The sequence below is a fragment of the Scophthalmus maximus genome, chromosome 6 (assembly GCF_022379125.1).
Source record: "Scophthalmus maximus strain ysfricsl-2021 chromosome 6, ASM2237912v1, whole genome shotgun sequence".
Classification (NCBI taxonomy): Eukaryota; Metazoa; Chordata; class Actinopteri; order Pleuronectiformes; family Scophthalmidae; genus Scophthalmus; species Scophthalmus maximus.
The window spans coordinates 19,879,226-19,898,196 of NC_061520.1; the positions used below are offsets into that span (position 1 = coordinate 19,879,226).

The window sequence follows — 18,971 nt, forward strand, 5'->3', positions numbered from 1 at the left end:
CTGTGATGGGGCGTTATTGTGATCTATTAAATTAAAAAAAAAAAAAGTAGTGATCCATTCATCCGTTCGAGGCGCATCGTGGGGGTCGTTTCATTTACTTAACAAATATCATAAATGAAGCAACTCGAGGTCATTTTGCAGTAACACAATATGAATATACATAGAGAACGAACTGCTTTTTCGTGGTTAAAAAAATAAAAACAAAACAAAAAAACCACCCCGCTCATCGAAAGTGGGTCGGTGAAGCTGTGCGTGTGCAATTAATTCCGGCTCAACCATGAACTGAAGTGTTGATTCCGCTGGGATCGACGTTTAACGACTCGTCTCTCTCAACCCTCGCGAACGAACGCAGGAATTCAGAGATCGTTCTTCTGCCCCCCCCCCCTTTTTTTTTTCCTCTCTCTCTCTCTTTCTCTTTTGTTCGACTCACAGATGTGAGCCTCGATTTTATTTCTTGCCTGTGTGACATTTTATTGTGTGAGTGTGAAGATGGAAGTCGGTGTGATGCAGCCGGGCTTCGGAGGCACATAGGCGGCAGAACATGCGCAGTGGACGTTTTGTGCCATATTGGAATGAGGTCGTGAAACGAGAGAAAAAGTGCGTCAAGCTAGCGCGGCGCTGCGGCCGCGACACCGGAAGCGTCGCCGCCGCCTCCTCGACGCAGGAAAAGCCCCGCGCGTCGAGCGGTTTGTGGGCGTTTTATTTTGAAACGCCCACCCGGGGCTCGACGCGCACACAGCCCGCGACGACTTGACACTGCTGCGAGCGAGCAGGCGGAGAGGAACGGCATCTAAAAAGCGACTTGGAAAAACTACTTAGCGGTAAGGGGCCAATTTTGCGACTAAACATTCACGTGCCGCGTGTTGTCCGTCACGCGACCCCGCCGGCGGTTCCCGCCGCGGCGGCGCGCTCGGCTTTTTTCCCGTCTCTCAAAAAGACGGCTCGGGGTTCGGTCGAGTGTAAGCGCCCGTGCTGCTCCGCCAGCCCCTGCTCTGCTCCTATTGCTCGAGCCGTGACTCGCGGCCGGTAACTTGACTCGGACACGGGCGGCTCTGCCATGCGCCCGCCGCGTCCCGCACGCACCGCACGGACCGCACGCGTTTCGGCGCCGCATGTTTATTTACCGGGCGGCGATTTGATCGTTTCCACGGTCGCTGTTGGCCATGGTCCCTCAGTGTGAAAGTTCTCTCTCTCTCTCTCTTACCCCCCCCCCTCTCTCTCTCTTTCTCACCCCCCCCCCCCCCCCCTCTCTCTCTCTCTCCCCCTGCAGCCGTAGTGTTCTTGGCCCATCTCTGTTTCAAACACTGCGGCCGGTCTCCACCGGCAGTGCTATAGTTACACTCCGATGTGTGTGTGTGTGTGTGTGTGTGTGTGTGTGTGTGTGTGTGTGTGATCTGCCCTTGAATAACTCCGTGTGTATATTCCTGATGTCGAAGTCTTACATAATGAAGGTTGCACGACTTCGGACCCATTCTTGTTTCTGCCTATGCAGCTCTCGCCAAACAGAATGCCCCCCCCCCAATAAATAATAATTCATAAGTCGTGCGTTCGATAATGCTGCCTCTAAGGGCTGGTGAACAGGACGATGCTCAGGTTGTCATCCAGTTGTCATGTTCCACGTTGACTCATCGCTGCCCATTTTTTTTTTCTCGTTCAACTTCCCCATTGTGCAACTTGGGTTGACGTGCCTCTGTGCAACGGCAACCCAGCAGCAATTAGTTTATTCTTTATGTTTTCCAAATGAAATAGGGTGTTGAACTACATGTTGTTGTTGTTGTTCATGTGGGCCTATCACCCTGTTCGGTCTCTGTAGTTGGAGCAGGGTAAGCAGGGCTGGTGGACCACCACTGAGCAGGTCAACTTGTTATCTGTTTGGGTCATTTCAACTTTTTATATATCTAAAAACCTGATAGGAACCTTCACCGTGCTGCATACATTTGGTGCTTCCTATCACCTTCTTTTCATGTGGTTTTTATATATTCATTCATCATATTGAGTTAAAATCAACTTGAGCATTATCGATGTACATTGTTTAGACATATCTCAACCAATTTTGAGATATATATATATATATATACACACACACATATATATCAAAATATATATATGTGTGTGTATATATATATATATATTAGAGCTGCAACTCGATTAGTAATCGAAGACTAAATTAATCAGCAACTTTATTGATACACGATTAATCGTTTTTTAAAAATCTTTATGAGAAATAAAGTCAAAATTCTCTGATTTCACCTTCTTAAATGTAAATATTCTCTGGTTTCTTTGCTCCTCTACGACAGTGAACTAGATATCTTTGTGTGTGTGGACAAAACGAAACATCATCTTGGAGTTTGGGGAAACACGATCGACATTGTTCACCATTTTATGAAACTTTATGGACCGAACAACTAATCGATAAATCGAGAAAAATAATCGTTAGCTGCAGCGCTAATATATATACATTTGGCCATCACTTGAATACAATGGAGGCAAATACAATTTTGTCTGTCCTCACTCTGTTGATAATTTCAGTGCTGTGAGCGACGCAAACCAAAGTTTTATTCACCTCCTTTGTACTGTGATGAAATGAGGAGACTGATTTCTCAAAGACTGGAGCCATAAAGCTACTTAGTGCTCCAAAATCATACCACACTTAATATCAACTATAGCACGACCGATATGGATTTTTGGGGCCGATGCCCGTATCGATATTAGGGAGAACAAGATTCATTATACCGATACATAGACCGATATATATATATATATATATAAAGATATGTATGTACTAATGTATGATTCTAAGATGTCGTTATCAAACCTTTATGACAAAGAAATGTAATTGAGGCTTTATATTTAGTTTAACCATAAACTTTATCATAAATGAAAATAAAAATGACAAATAGAACCAAGTATATAGAGCTTGAATTACCTAAAACTTAAACATAAATGCACATTTAAAGGTTCATATCGGTTGGCCGATAATATCGGAAATGCTAGCGCATTGTGAAATGCTAATATCGGCCGATATCACTGGCCAACCGAAATATCAGTCGGGCTCTCATATCAACCACTGAAATAATGTCAAGAAAAACAAATGAGTGTTTTTTTTATATATATTTGTGTGTAGACAAAAAGGAGGATATCCAAATTTTCCACTACATTGCTGCTTATGATGTCAAATAACCCACTGGTGATCAGCAGATGCCATTAAATGGTGTTAGGGGAGATGTTTCAGCCGATAATTTCATTTTATTTAAAGCTGACTTTGATTTTGTTTCATGGAGAAGCCGCACGGTGTGTGCGAGTGAATGTGTATTTTATCAGATTGCAATTCCCTGCCCAGAGACCTCAGAGGTTCAGGGCGGCTTGTTTAGAGATGCTCAGTCGCATGCTAAGTGCTGATGAGAATATGATTCAGTAAGTGCTTGTGCAGAGGTTGTAGTGTGGATCTCAGTTGTTGTGTGTGAGTGTGTGTGTTTGCGTGGGTGTGTCCACACTTGGCCCTCTCTCTGTTAGGGTTCAGTCAGGGTGGTGCAGAAAGCTTCTGCTTTGGTCCTGGAGCTGTGGTCCGCACAGGCGGCTCACTGTATGTGAAAATAGGGGAAGTAGCTTTTCTTCCTGTGCTGTGCTGCAAAGCTGAGCACTGCAGAACACGAAGACAAAGTGGAAGTCAGAGCAAACGTCGGAAGCCTTCTTTAGTTCCGTCAATAGTTGTGGGCAATGTGGCAATCGGCCCATCGCGCAGGAGACGCCACTCTCGCACAGACACCATTTGATGCTTTTGAGGCCTGATTCATTTTCATTTTTGTTCAATCCGCGTCCAAAACTTTCACAAATGGCATAACACCATGGAAATGATTGTAGAAGAAGGAACTCAAAGGTAGAAACTTCAGACGCAGAATCAGAATAAACTTAAGAGTTTGCCATTAATTAATAAATGATCTGTCGTCGTCGTCGTTGGACTATAGCTTCTTAACTTTAGCTCTGTATTTCTAGTCCTGTCTCCGCTGCTCTTTTTTTTCTTTTTCCCCACTCCTATGCTAGGAGTGTGACCTCCAGGGACAATGAGCCCCTCTGGTTTGTGTGTGTGTATGTGTCAGGGGACTGGGGGGGGGGCAGAGGGAGTCTGGGCAAGGGTCGAGGGGTGAGAGGCGGCGCTGATCCCGACAGAGCACGGGGGTCGCGGTGGCAGTCCGTTGGACGGGAGGGGGTGGCCTCTGACGGCGGCCCCGGTTTTAATAGAGACGTCAGACGTGACAAAGACGGGCCTGACAGGCCGGCTGAATGGAGCTGCCGTGACAGAGCAGCTATCCTCCGCATCCCATACACCACGCTGTCCACCGCCGTGACGCCCAGCCGTCCCTGCTTTCTCATTCATGCCCTCTCTCTTGTTGTATCAACTTATTTCACCAGCTTCTCACAATGCTGCGGGTCAGTTTGATGTGTCAAGAGTTTGATGTGTGTGTCCACATTCGCGTCAGGGCGCCGCATTTGGCTTTGCGTCGGGGGCAGCAAAAAGGTATCAGATGACCGTTTCTAAAAGAGCCGGCCCGAATGAGTTTCACAAGTAGAGTTAGGGCAGGATGAGATTAGCATAGTTTAATACCTTTCCTGATCACATACCATCTGGTGCGTTACTGAGGTGCTGGCCTGTGCTGCCCTGATGAATAGCAAATATGCAGCTTGTAATTTGTGATTTTATTCACCACTTCTCCTTTTTTGGGGGTATTTTATTGAGACCGGGACCAGATTTAAGCACTTAAAATATTGAAGTTGTAACTTAAGCAACGGTTTGGTGTCTGAACAGACCTTCCATCAATACCCAGCAGTCCTTGATTTTAATGGAATGCCTGAGGAATTCAAATGAATGCAAATTTTTGGCCTTGGAGCAGAGTGTTCGAGTTGAAGCTGTTGGATTTTGTCTTTCTTGAGTCTGCAGCTCGCCTTAGGGTTGTCGTTTTTTTCCTGCTAGTCAGTGTCGTGACTGCCGGTGTGTGGATTTATTTGCACGTTTTCTAGACCTGCAGCAATTAATCGATTAGTAATTGAATATTAAATTAATAGCCAACTACTTTAACAATGAATTAATCGGTTTAAGTTAAAATTCCGTGATTTCAGCTTTTTAAATGTGCAGTTTCTTTGCTCCTCTATGACAGTAAACTGAATATCTTGGGTGTTGTGGACAAAACGAAACATCATCTTGGAGTTTGGGGTAATTTGTGATTTTATTCACCATATTTCACAATTTTATTGACCAAACAACTAATCGATTAATCAGGGGGGAAAAATCTACATATTAATCGATACTGAAAATTATAAGTAGTTGCAGCCCTAGCGTTGACTTATTTGATCAAATTAGAGATTCATTGTTCGCTGCTAAATGTCACGGAGCTTAATTGTTGTGCTGTTGGTCTGGTAGCCGACTAGAGAAGCTCATGATCACGGTTTCCACGTCCTTGTTTAACTTTTTGCTGTTACAGTTTTGGCTTGTGAAGTGCCGAGTGTGCAGGGCTGTTACGAGCCAGCGACATCACCTGTCTCATTAATCTTAGAGTTGTTGAAAACCGTAGCGATCTCAGCGATCACAGATAAATGTTTAGGTGTTGCAGGCTATATGGCTGCGAGGAGGGTGCTCCAGTGCAATAGTTTTATTTCGTTTTTTTCTCTCTTTGTCACCAGAGTTGTGGACGAGTGCTCATTCGTTCACTCTCATGGGACAATAATTCTAATCCTCCTCTGTTCCTCCTCAGAGCTCCTTGTCTTGGCCTTGAGGGGGCAGCAGCATGAGTCAGGAGTCGCTGGAGTCTGGTAAGGACGACCGTGTGAACAGCTGCGTGAAATGAACAAGATAAAATGCTGCAAAGCACGTTGTAAAGGTGCAATGTTTTGAGTGTGTGTGTGTGTTTGTGTGTGTGTTCTAGATGGAGACTCTGCTCAGGATGCATGTGACTTTAACTGGGATGACTACCTGGAGGAGACTGGAACCGTGTCCGTGCCCCATCACGCCTTCAAACATGTGGGTGCTGACCATCCATCACAGCGAAACACACATCACCGGATCAGCTTGTGCCAGCTTCTCATAATTAATCACTAAGCTTCTTTGTAAAGTGCTGACTAAGTTCCAAGTAACTTAAACTATTAAATCTGAAAGCATGACTCAAACTCATAGATGGGTCATCAGGTAAAGTCCTCAATCGTTTCATAAGAAACAGCTTTGGCAGCATCCAATCAGAAATCAGTCATCAGCATAAACACACAAATAGCATGTAGCAGCACCAGTTGTGACCAAATTCTTACATATAGCAGGTTTAACAAGCCATTTGTAGTATAAAATAAGTTACTTAGTTTCTCTGGGCACCTTTGTTAGTTGTTAATTGAGTGAAAATGTTTCTCCTGTCCCCGCCTCAGGTGGACCAGGGTCTGCAGACAGGACTGGCTCCGGGCATGAAGCTGGAGGTGTGCGTGCGCTCGGAGGCCGACAGCCCCTTCTGGGTGGCCAACATCATCACCACATGTGGCCAGCTGCTGCTGCTGCGCTATGAGGGATACCAGGATGACCGGCGCGCCGATTTCTGGTGTGACATCATGACGGCGGACCTCCACCCACTGGGCTGGAGCCGGCAGCATGGCAAGATCATGAGGGCCCCCGAGGGTGAGGCTAGCTGGGGTTGGCAGGGCGTGTGTTTTTTTTATAGTTGTGAGACGTCATTGGTGAACTGAAAGGATACTGAGGAGGTTATAATCTCAATAATAAAGTTATTTTTACGGAGTGCTTTTGAAAACAATGGGCTTAACAGAGCGAAATACAAAAGTCAATGAAAAGAAAAAGGGATACAAAAAAAGATAAGATTGGATGCGTGGTGTCTTTCCTGTAGGGCCTGTAGATTTAATTTTGTAAGTTGAGCAAAAGTTCCGATGTCAAGTTAATGTGTGTTTTTGTGTGACCCTAAGCAAATTTAGTTATCGGATCCCAGGGTCTTTTTTATCTGAGCGTCTCTGGCACAGATGGACAGTGGCGAAGGCACATAGATTTTCATTCCGTGCACATCTTGTCAAATTGCTACCTCAACACTCAACAAAGTCATTAAAGTATTGGCCAGTATAAGTAATGAATGATGAATATTTTTGTTCTCCAGACGCACTGCTGCCATAGCTGCTCACTGCTAAAGCCAAAATGCTCTTGTTTCTCCTCTGAGGATCTAGATTCCTGAGTAGTTTGGGATTTGGAAAAGATTCACAGTTTTTGATGCAATGTTCTGGAGCCCAGATTAGCACTCGATGTGATAACTTGTTGATTTATGAAATGGGTTGTGAGAGCAGCCCAAAAAATAAGAATATGGCAGCCGACAGTTAGGGGACGCACACGCACGGTGTTCATGGTTATGAATGTCCTATGATTGATGATCTCTTGCATGTGATGAATTCCTGTAGTTTTTCTTATTTTATAGCTCATTCTCAAGGTGACGGAGTGAGAAAAGGTTGAGTATAATTTCTGAGGTCGATAAATGAAACACTGTGTGTTTGCGATCCCCCTCAGGTGTGCGTGAGAAGCAGCAGGACTGGGAGGCTCTGCTGGAAAAGGCCCTGGCTGAGGAGTGCAGCGTGCCTGCCAACCTACTGGAATTGGTGAGGCAGGGGAACAAAGCAGCTGTCCTTCCTCTGAATATACTCACACCCAGGGTGCAATGTTAGCTTTTGGTTTAGTGTCAGCTTTTTTCACTATCTTGGCCTCTTTTGGTACTCATATGATAAATATGAGGACTTTGAAAAGACAAAATCCTGTGAATATAACAGTTGAGGTTGCCACAATGAAGTCAGACAGGCTTTCCCCCTATTTAAGTGATCATGGCAAGTTTGGTAAATACAACTGGCATTAGAGAGACACCAAGTTGACAGTTTTTACCCTGAGGTGATCAGAATCGTGACTCCTTAGTCTTGACTCACAAAAAGAAACTCACAAACACTGCTGCACTGCTGTGTGTGCGACCGGTTTTTATTGTTTTTTCACATCTTAGACTTACAACTCCGAGCATGTAGAGTATTTGTAATTCACATTTTGCAAAGGCAAAAGATGCAGCCAAACCTTGGAATTTGAACTGAATACAATTTCTCGATCTACCTTGAAGGTTTTGCGTGCACATTAACAATAGAAACACCAAGACTTTTGTTTACGGCCCCAAAGCATCTTTAGAGTCATTCGCTAGCTTTCAGTGCTTCAGAATGCGGAGCATTCTCTCCCAGTACGAATTCTTCGCATTGCCCAGGCATGTGTTAGTCTGTGTTTGTGTAAGTGTCTGTGTGTGTGCTACTAGCTTCTCATTTGCCGTCCCTCACCTCCCGCACAGCCCCAGCGTGGCAGAGACCCAGTGGAGCTCCTGTGTGCGGGCTGCTATGTGGAGCTCCAGGACATTGCTGACACGGGTCTGGCCTGGGCCGCCGAGGTGGAGGAGAATGTTGGGGGGCGACTGAAGCTGCGCCTGGTCGGCACCGAGGGCCTGCCAGACACTCCCGCAACCGTCTGGCTCTTTTACCTCCACCCACGCCTCCACCCACCCGGCTGGGCCAAAGAGCACGGCTGCACCCTCAGGCCTCCCTCAGGTCAGCGACCCAAGGATCTGATTATATATTTAGAAACAAAAAGAAGGAAGGGAAAAATGAAGTCCAGAGCTTGACATTTACTGTCACAGATGAAAGGACACAACAAAGATTCATGTGGCAATCTTGGACTTCTTACATGGCCAATTATATAGTACAACCTTATTATCGCCTTTTATGAGTATTTATTTCTATACAACAACTGCATCACATCTAATCTCTTATTATAAATCACACCAAAAAAACATACCCCATGTTTATTACTACGTCCTCAATCAGATCTGTCATTTTTATTGCGCATATATTCACATCATGTGAGGTGTATAAAAAGGAAATGCTACCACACTGCACGCTGGAATTGATTTTCCATGCATGGTTAGATGGATCATTGTTTTTCTGGCTACAATCTGCCAATACAATAATAAATGTGACTAAAGTTTGTTAATATGCAAAATGTGAGAATAACCGGAGGCTGTATCTCTTTCCACTGCCACTGCAGCTAAAAGCCTTATTTATATTTTACCACCTCGTTGCTGAAATGCAAGAGTGGTTTATACCTTCTTTATATCTCATATGCTCTGCTTTTTTTCAAGTTAATGACAGAATGTAGCAGGCTTTAAAAGTGAAATCATAGTCTCGAAGGAACCCTTAAGTCAGCCTTTTTGTATTTCCTCATTTCACACAATAGTGGGGAAGATGTGATGTATTTTTATATGTAATGAAAGCTAACAACCAAAGTTGAGCCTCATTTATTCTACACGTCATCTTGTCTATGAGGCCGTGTCTGGAACCTAGAGCCCTGTGATAAGAAGTTTGTGTGTTTTGTGTTTGTGAAATTGTGGAGGACAACATCGATTTAATGAATTGTGGGGACCTTCTCGGAGGGGCAGATAAGAACAACCTGACGTGTCAGACATAGCAGCAGTTTTAGTTCATTTAAATAGGAAAAGTTTGCTGAGTAGAGTTTGGTCGGCTGGATGTTTTACTTTCTAATATCTCCTTGATAATAAAATGTTACCCTGTTATCAGGAAATCAAGGTTTTGCTCTTCGGCAGCTGATGTGCGTGTGTATTTGCTTGTTTCAGATCTGTCTGCACTGCGGACAGAGGAGGAGTGGGAGGAGGTGAGGCAGAGGATCACTGACCTGCCTCAGGATGAAGCTCTGACTGCAGAGTTCACTAAGGTACTGCCAACTGTGCTCTTATTTGTCCGCTAGTTACAATATTGATAATCATGCCGAGTTGTGTCATTTTCTTAGAGTCATTTGTAAGAGAGGGTTAGGGTTGACTGTGCACCTCTGTGTGTGCTTGTTTGTCTCAGGATCAGCCTGCCGTCAATGCTCATTGTTTCAAGGAAGGGATGAAACTGGAGGCTGTTGACCCCACTGCTCCTATTTCCATCAGGCCTGCCACTGTCACCAAGGTAACAGACTTTCCTGTCAAATCTGCCTTTGCTATGCTGCTATGTTTTTTTCTCCTGTTTGTTATTTATTGGCCGTAGATGTTTGTGCTTTCTGTCTTCATTTCCAAACTAACCAAGAAGGTATCACCCCACATTCCTCAGCATGGCAGAAACAATGTTCATTTGAAATTTGCTATTTAACCACTCGACCCGACAGATTTCCTTGACTTGACGCAGCTCTTATTGTGGCTGAGTGGGAAGAAAAAAAAAAACAGCTGTCACTTGGGAATGACTTTAATCGTCCCTAACTGACCTCTCCTCCTCTCCTTCAGGTGTTCAGTGAGCAGCACTTCCTGGTAACAATGGACGACCTTTGTGGCGTCGAAGAGTCAGAGGGTGCGGGCCGGTCCTTCCTGTGTCACAGAGACAGTCCAGGCATCTTCCCTGCTCAGTGGAGCCTCAAAAATGGCCTCCCTCTCAGCCCCCCACCAGGTCTGCACTGTCAAACACCCTCCCTTGAGAGCTACTTACTTTATCAATTAGGCATGATTAGATAGCTCATGCTGTCTCTCTGTCCCCATGCTTAATTTTGTTCTTTTTATCTGCCCTCTCTTATCTCTCTCTGTCCGTTCTTTCTTCATTCTTTCCTTATTTCATCATGTGCAGGATACCAGGGTCCAGACTTTGACTGGGCAGATTACCTGAAAAAGAGTGAGGCTGAGGCCGCTCCTCAGCACTGCTTCCCAGATGTAAGTCAGCCAAGTTCTCAATGGTCAAACTTCAGTCTAAAAAAATTGTTGTCCTGTGCCAAGAGAAGCTCTTAACCCGCCCATACTGCATTTTCATTTATTTTTATATTGCTGTTCTGTGAATGTTGCAGTGGTCATCCAGAAATGAATTTAATCACCATTAGTATTCTGTCTGGGCCATTTCTTAAATTGCATTATCCAAGCAGCATTCAGGAATCAGGACTACTAAAGATATGTTTTAATGAAACAAATTTAAATCTTTATTTTTTATTTGTTCAGTTTTTATAACACAATGAACAAATAATCATCTCTGAAAAAGAAATTATAATTGCTGCAGCATTTAAATGCTGATGTCTACAGTTTGCATTGTCTCCTGTAACAGCCTAGCTTATGCACTTTGCTAACCACCAGGTTTGGTGTGTGAGCACAAAAGTACAATTCCTTCAGATTTACCAGCATTATAAATCAGCAAGATGACAAATTGCTTTTTCTAAGGCTACATCCACATTATCACATTTTAGTTTTAAAGCGCATCACTGTTGCTATGTTTACGCCTGCCGCCCACATTACTTGTTTCTGATCACCTAGAACCGAGACATTTGGAATCGCTGCTCGCCCCGTTACAGTTTGAAAACTCCGGGCCTGCAGAGGCGTTGGGAAAAGATAATGTGGCCTCCCGCATCTTTTTCCTCATTGGTTGTTGTTAGTCACGACTCAACTACCAGCGGTGAAGGCAAAAAGTTGTAAATACTTACTTCCAGTAGTAGTTCCACCTCGTCGTCCATCCAAAAGAAGAAATCTGCTCCTGCTTATATTTTCACGATTGTTTCTCGTTTGTAGTATTTTGTGTAGCGAAGTAACACTGGTACGCACATGCTCAGTGTACGTGTCACATGATACATATTTTCAGGTGTGTTGGTATAGACGGGGATTAATACCGATACAGAGTTAAACACTCGCCTGGACGGAGATCGTTTCTGTTAAACCTAGTAGTTTGGATGTGGCCTAAAAATTGCTAATCTACTTGGTAGCTTAAACTGCTGGACAATAAAAATGTAAACCTCAAGAGGCTTTGAGCCGTTGGGAATGACTAGGGCACTTATTCTTGGTCCCACCCACTAAGAGTCAAAAGTTATTTTGCTTCAGGCCTCCTGTCCTGGTTCTGAAGTCCCAACCAATGAGTGAGCCAGTAAATCTTTTCTCTGCTTAACAAAGTATCTCATTGGTTGACTACTTTCATGGTGTTGGGAAAATAACTCGTGGCCTCAATTACATTTGAGGCTAAAATTAGAAGAGGACAAATGTTAAATTATAATTAGATGAGAATAAATTAAAGAGATTAAGTATAACAATCACAATGTTGATATGTTTAGTCTTCTCTGAAGGCCTAGATGGCCATAAGAGTTCCCTACTGCTGCAATCTAGGGCAGTTTTTTAACCACAAAATCAGGATGTAATAAAAGACAACGCATGGGAAATTAAATTAAATAGAATGAGACTCATTTCACTGATGGATAGACCATGTTTCTGCAGTGTGTTGGATGAAAATAGCTGGACCATGTTACTTTTCTCACCTTTTACCAGAGAAAGAATATGTGGCGATTTCATAGTGAATAAAAATCACTGTTTTATTTTCTTTGTTTACCTACCAGGAGCAGTGTGACCACAGCTTCAAAGAGGTCATGAAACTGGAGGCTGTCAACCCGCTGTCGCCTGAGAACATACATGTGGCAACAGTCACCAGGGTCAAAGGGCAATACATTTGGCTCAGCTTGGAAGGTGAGTTGAGATACTGAAAAAATGTGTTAGTAGATTAAAATATATTTAAAAAAATCAATACGTGTAATTTCTAAGGAGTCCAACAGTACGTTTGTGACAATGATATATTGTAACATTAAACCTGCGTTGACCTAATCAAACCTTCCTGGTTTCCTATTTGAGCAGATGATTTCCCTTTCTTCTAAATGCAGGGCTGTCAGAAACAGAGATTATTGCACATAACGTCCAGTTCATACACAGAATCACTATCATGTATAAATCATACAGATCACAGAGCGGCACAATTAAGTGTCACACCCCTCAGACACAACATGCTTCTCGTTTCAAAGATTTAGAAACTTTCATGAGACTAAATAATAGTTTGAAACAAGGACTTCGTAAGAGTAACCATCCTTAATCAGGAATGATTGACAGTGGCAACGCACATCTCTTACAGTAAGAAGTTGCTTAGAAATCAGGTTTTGGGAGCCTTCGGGGTGTGTAAATAAAGAAATGAGCATTGAAAATATTTTTTTAAGTAAAGTAAAATAGAAATAAAGATGGTTATGATCTTGCAAGTACACGCAAATCCTTTGAAAAGTTGAGTGATCTCTGTATTCCCATATTATGAGACAGTTTGATTTCTATACCCTTGATACGGGATATTTTTAGCGCAGCGGACAGTGTGTTGAAGGGATTTCCTAGTAGCTCTGTGTATGTGTATTGTTGCAGGACTGAAGCAGCCCATGCCAGAGATGATTGTTCACGTGGACTCTCTCGACATCTTCCCTGTCAGCTGGTGCGAGACAAACGGCTATCCACTCGTCTATCCCATCAAACCCTCAGGTAGACGACGTGTGGATTGAATTATCATCGTAGTAGACTCTCGTGGTCTTTTACACATCTCCCATAATAAGACTGTTACTACTGCTGTGATAAACCTAATACCATTTTTTGTGACATTGTGATAGAGTGACTTTAGTCTGTCCTTGTTTATTTTTAGTTGAGAAAGAGAGGAAGATTGCTGTGGTGCAGCCAGAGAAACAGTGAGTACAAGAGGAAGGGTGGAGGCATTGATTGGTGTATCGGCTTGAGTGGAGCGAGTCCAACGACCTGTCAGCGTCTGACTCAGTTTTCCTCTCTTCACAGCAGAACTCCACCAAAGTCCTTGTCGCCCGACACTATCAAGCAGCAGATGGGCAACCAGTCAGAGACGGGTGGGTGGTACATCTCAGGTCTCGCCTGAGGGTCCCAGACTGTGAAATATTATATCCATATATCTACTGACTGTCTGTGTTTGTCCCATCGTCTGTATCTCATGTTGCATCCCTGTACAGGACCGGGGAATGGGAAATACTGCTGTCCCAAGATCTACTTCAACCACCGCTGTTTCTCTGGGCCCTACCTCAACAAGGGACGCATTGCCGAGCTGCCTCAGTTTATCGGCCCTGGGAACTGTGTCCTCGTCCTCAAAGAGGTGAGGCGGCTTGTGTGTCTTGTCTAATGTATGAATAAGAAAAAAAAATATTCCCCCAAATCCTATAGCACAAACACTTTGGTTGACATTTTTTTAGCCCTGCTATAGGCATTACTCTATGGATGGTAATGTTGGTGTGCCACTTAGCTCCAAGCTGAAATATCTCATGAAGTATTGAATGGATTGCCATGAAACTGTTGTGCAAATGTCACAGAGCCGCTATAACGACAATGGGTCTTATGATTTTTAACTCATTGTGGTTCCGTTGAACATTGACTCGAAACATGTAGTCATCATAAACCATGTGATATAAAACAGACAGATGTACCTCATTGAGACAAGAGCTCTCCCTCTGCGTTGTTTGGTGTCTTTTCAACCATCCATCTTATTACTCAATAACCAAGGGCACACAATGTAGAGGCCAGACCAGTAAAGGGTGCTAATCCACAACCATCAATATTTCATTTGTTTAGACACTGAATGAAAGTCTGGTCTCACAATGAATGTGGGGAGTTTTTGATGCTTAACATGGCACCATTGCACAATAACAGACCTATCCCTCCAACATGTAAATAACCTATAAGTATTGGAATTCTATGCATGTCTTGTATCCAGGTATTGTCTCTGCTGATAAACTCGGCATACAAGCCCAGCCGCGTGCTGCGAGAGCTGCAGCTGGACCAGGAGAGCCGCTGGCAAGGACACGGAGAGACACTCAAAGCCAAGTGAGTGGAAACACCATTTAATCCTCGGATGGAAATTCTCCACTCTTTAGATAACCAGCAGGAATAGTACAAGTGTTCACTGCCGGCCTATTTTAGGACACATGCTGGATTACAAATGTCCTTAAATGCACAAGTTGGAATTAATATCTGGGCTCAAGACCCTGACATAACATTAAAGCAGTAGATGACAAGAGAGTGAGAGATTTATTTTTTTATAACATAATAGGAGTGTTAAGAGTCATATACATGTTGCTTTTTACTATTAGAGGCTTATCCGTCGTTTTTTTTTTTTCAACTTAGTATTCTGTGGAAATACTTGATAAAAAACATTTTATCACAATTTGTTCACCGTTCCAACTTTGCTTTTATTCAAATTTCAGGTACAAGGGAAAGAGTTACCGAGCCACTGTGGAAATAGTCCGCACTGCAGACCGCGTGGCAGACTTCTGCAGGAAAACCTGCATCAAGCTTGAGTGCTGCCCGAACCTGTTTGGACCTCGCATGGTTCTGGAGGGCTGCTCTGAGAACTGCTCTGTCCTCACCAAGACAAAATACAGTAGGTGGCTTACATGAGTGCAGACAGATGATTGTTGTGTAGATAATGACACAACAATCTAACATAAAAAGCCAAGGGCTGATTGTCTGAGGGCTAGAAACAGGAATACTTGCATTTGCGACCTTATTTATGAACAGCATTCAGACATTTTTTCTTCTTATTCAGCTCACAGGTCATTCTTTTTGGGGTTTTTTACCAGAAACATCCAGTTCTTTTCAGTTGTGCTGCTCATTAGTAAAAATGATCAATGGATAAATAAATGCTAAATAACAATTTGGCAAAGCAGTGGGATAGAACTTATTTAGAAAAATTGAAATAACCTTCCACAAGCGATACACACACACACACACACACACACACATGCTGCACTACAGTGCTGGGGTTAAAGAACTGATGCAATTTCATAGCAACAGACAAATTATTACTTTCTCTTTCATCTCACATTTTCTCATACCAATCCTGACAGCTCATGTTCTCCACAGACCCACTTCAACATTTTTTTTAACAACACGTTTCCTGTAGAGAATGCGTATATTCAAGGATACACATGGTGTGATCGATTAATTGGGCCCATCTGTAAAACCCCTGTCTCTCTCTGTCTCTCTCAATAATGTATTAAAATCATTCAGGCATGTCAGATCATCACAATAAGCCTGTTGTCTTGTCTCCAGCGTATTACTATGGTAAGAAGAAGAGTAAACGCGTCGGCCGCCCACCCGGGGGCCACACCAACCTAGAGGGTGGGGTAAAGAGAAGAGGGAGGAGGAGGAAGAGGAGGAAGCAGCTTTTTGTCCATAAGAAGAGACGCTCTTCAGCCTCTGTGGACAACACACCTGCTGGTTCTCCACAGGTAACACACGTATTTTCTTAATGAGGTAGTACGTTACAATGTGCTCATGTTGTGTCATTGTTTAACCGTCATTTGTTTTTTATGTTTTGTTCTAATGTTTGCCTCACAGGGCAGTGGAGAGGAAGAAGATTTAGATGAAGACGATTCTCTGAGTGAAGACACTGGCTCAGAGTTACAGGACGATCTCCAGGAGGATTCTGAACAGTCAGCCGGGAAGTCTCAGCCCACCACGCCCTCCTCCTCCCCACCTGCGACACCCAGGCCCACGCGGCGACGCCGGAAACCTCGCTCACCCTCTTTCTCTGATGATGAAAACCGTCCTCCCTCGCCAAAGGTGAGGGAGAACTTTGGAAATATTCCATGCCCTAAAAATATATTCTGAAAATATTACCTTGTTTTTATATAGAATTGTTTCTCAACTGTGAATCTGTAATGAATACTTTTTAAAAATCCGGCTACTGACCCATATTGGTAACATTTTGAATGATGTTTCCATCACATTATACTCCCATTAGCCTGCTTGAAGAAAACAAAATGCTTTTATACTGTGACCTGAACTCTGCTTATGTGGGAACCAACAAGACTGGAACAGCCAGTGCTCCTTTTGTGAAATGTGTCTCTGCGATAGCCCTCCTCTCAGTTCCAACCGTAAGGGTTGAAATAAGCTGTGGGTTTTTCCACTTCGGCTGGGAGATCTCCAAGTCTCTGTCTGACTCACCTTGTCTGTGTTTAATAGACCTCAAAGACTGAGCCTCCTCAGAAGCTGTGTTTGGACACCAGCCCCCTGGAGTGGAGCGTCACTGATGTGGTTCGCTTTATCAGGAGCACTGACTGTGCACCTCTGGCAAGGATTTTCTTGGATCAGGTAAGAAATACTCAAAGATTTAATGGCCCCTCAGGATGAGAGAGAGCTCACTCTACTGCAGTGAGTGCATCATACAAGTGCATTGTATCCATGGCCACACATCAAAACAGCTATAGGAGGTTGAGACAAAAACAAACTTTATATGGTTTATGCATCTCCCATAAATGTGTGTTTGTTTGTAGGAGATTGACGGACAAGCGCTGCTCCTGCTGAACCTCCCGACAGTGCAAGAGTGCATGGACCTGAAGCTGGGACCGGCCATCAAGCTGTGCCACCACATTGAGAGGGTCAAGCTGGCTTTTTATCAGCAGTTTGCTACATAGCTGGCGGGGAATGAACATTGGACACGACTACATCCCGTTCCATGTGTCAATCCTGTGAAAACACTGTATTTTCCCCATTTTGACTTTTCTAACACTGGACATCCTTTAGAATCGTGCAGATACCACGTTGAGTCGGACAAGCATGAACACAAGAGGAATAAGCGACATTTTCCTGATCATGGGTTGTTGGGGGGGGGGGGCTTTTTGAAAACATAGCTCAGGGGAGTACTGAAAGAGAAGAATTCAAGGCACTTTTTTGTCATGAATAAATCTAAAAGCCTTTATCAAATACAACACACTTTGGCTTTAATCAATTATGACAGACGTGCTTCAGAAGTTGAAACAAGTTGGTTTCTCGCCATGTTCTATGGAGACCTTTTAAATTATGTGCATCTTATGAGTGCTTCAGATTCTCCCCTTTTATCTCCTCTTTCTTTACATTACATTTTTTAACTGAGCACCAGTGCTGAAACATCATTCGTCTGGTTGTGTCCATTCATGATTTCCAGCCTGCCTTGCTGACTCTTAAAAGGGATTATCACTGAATCACAGCGTTTACTTGTCATATACTCTGCCCCCTGATTATTTGTATCTGCTGGGCAACATTTGCATTTTTTCTGCTGGGGTCAGAAATCTGGTGATTTCATAATGAAGTCTATTTTCATTGAAAAGATTAGTGCACATGAGTGTACACACAGGATATGACAGCCCACTTACTGAAGCACTTACAAAGCAAACTGTTTTTCCCAAAATTTGTTTAGCCACATTAGCCACAAGTTGTATCATGAAGTTCTTGGGTCCGTTGGGTTTTTAGTTGCGGCAGGAGATTATTCGCCCTATGAATTAATTAAAAAAAATTTGTTTGCAAACAAAAGTACAAGTTGCATACAATTAAAGCAGGTTTCCTGGTAAATTTATATGACAAGTCGTAGTGAGTGGTTGGAGGACTATTCTAGTGTGAACACCAGACACATGCTGTACTGACACATCTTGCTCAGAAACAGATGTAAAGAGGGCCTTCATCTCGAGATAAAATTGCTTTCCTCAAGTGTCTGTAAAACCAGTTTACGGTGCAAGGATACCTAATGCAAGCACAAGCAAAACCATGCACTGTTGGGTGGTATGCAAATATGACAGTGCATGTTTGTACATAGTGTACTTAATCAAATTTCTTCTAGTGCAACAGGGTGATCACACAACTATTGAGCAATTAACTTTCTGCATAAGCAATGAGCAAATGCCCTAATATCTGTTGTATATGTTTGCACAGAATGAATAGGCCTAAACCTTCTCATATGGAAAGTGTGATTAAAACAAATTCAGATTCAGTTGATTATTTGAGCCATTTCATATCACTGAACTGTCATTATTTTTAAAACAGCTTAATAATTGGGAAGTTTTAAAATCAAGAATTTATTCTTAAAAATCCTTTTGGTAAATCAGTTGTTCCTCTTTTTTTTTTTTACCCATTCCTCTAGTGTGATTTATTGTCATGTGTGCCATTTTGTGTGAGGAAACCCTCTCGCGGGTCTTGTTTACTTATTTGCTCGTACTTACAGCAGTACACGAAACAATGGAACATATTTTTATCTCATGTTTTAAAAAAGATTCACTGCTATTTAAAGAGAAGACTGCAATAAAAAAAGAAAGAAACTGAACAACGAGTCGTAGTCGT

General features: G+C 43.2%; 1 protein-coding gene across 4 annotated transcripts; it reads left to right on the forward strand.

The window, feature by feature from the left end:
* Positions 1-472: 472 nt before the first annotated feature.
* On the forward strand, positions 473-18,954 carry sfmbt1 (Scm like with four mbt domains 1). Of its 4 annotated transcripts, none has more exons than XM_047332584.1 (21): positions 473-821; positions 5,748-5,805; positions 5,919-6,013; positions 6,406-6,649; positions 7,535-7,623; positions 8,343-8,595; positions 9,678-9,775; positions 9,913-10,014; positions 10,326-10,485; positions 10,660-10,742; positions 12,395-12,521; positions 13,233-13,346; positions 13,504-13,546; positions 13,653-13,721; positions 13,839-13,977; positions 14,593-14,702; positions 15,083-15,258; positions 15,930-16,108; positions 16,218-16,442; positions 16,845-16,973; positions 17,156-18,954. In XM_047332584.1, exons 2-21 carry the CDS (start codon positions 5,781-5,783, stop codon positions 17,294-17,296), a joined length of 2,601 nt encoding a protein of 866 aa, XP_047188540.1. In that variant the 5' UTR covers positions 473-821; positions 5,748-5,780; the 3' UTR covers positions 17,297-18,954. The 4 variants fall into 4 exon arrangements, with proteins under 4 accessions (XP_047188540.1, XP_047188539.1, XP_047188541.1 ...); XM_047332583.1 differs by having other exon boundaries at positions 475-821; positions 13,650-13,721; XM_047332585.1 differs by having other exon boundaries at positions 475-821; positions 13,653-13,717; positions 13,838-13,977.
* The last annotated feature ends 17 nt before the right edge of the window (positions 18,955-18,971 follow it).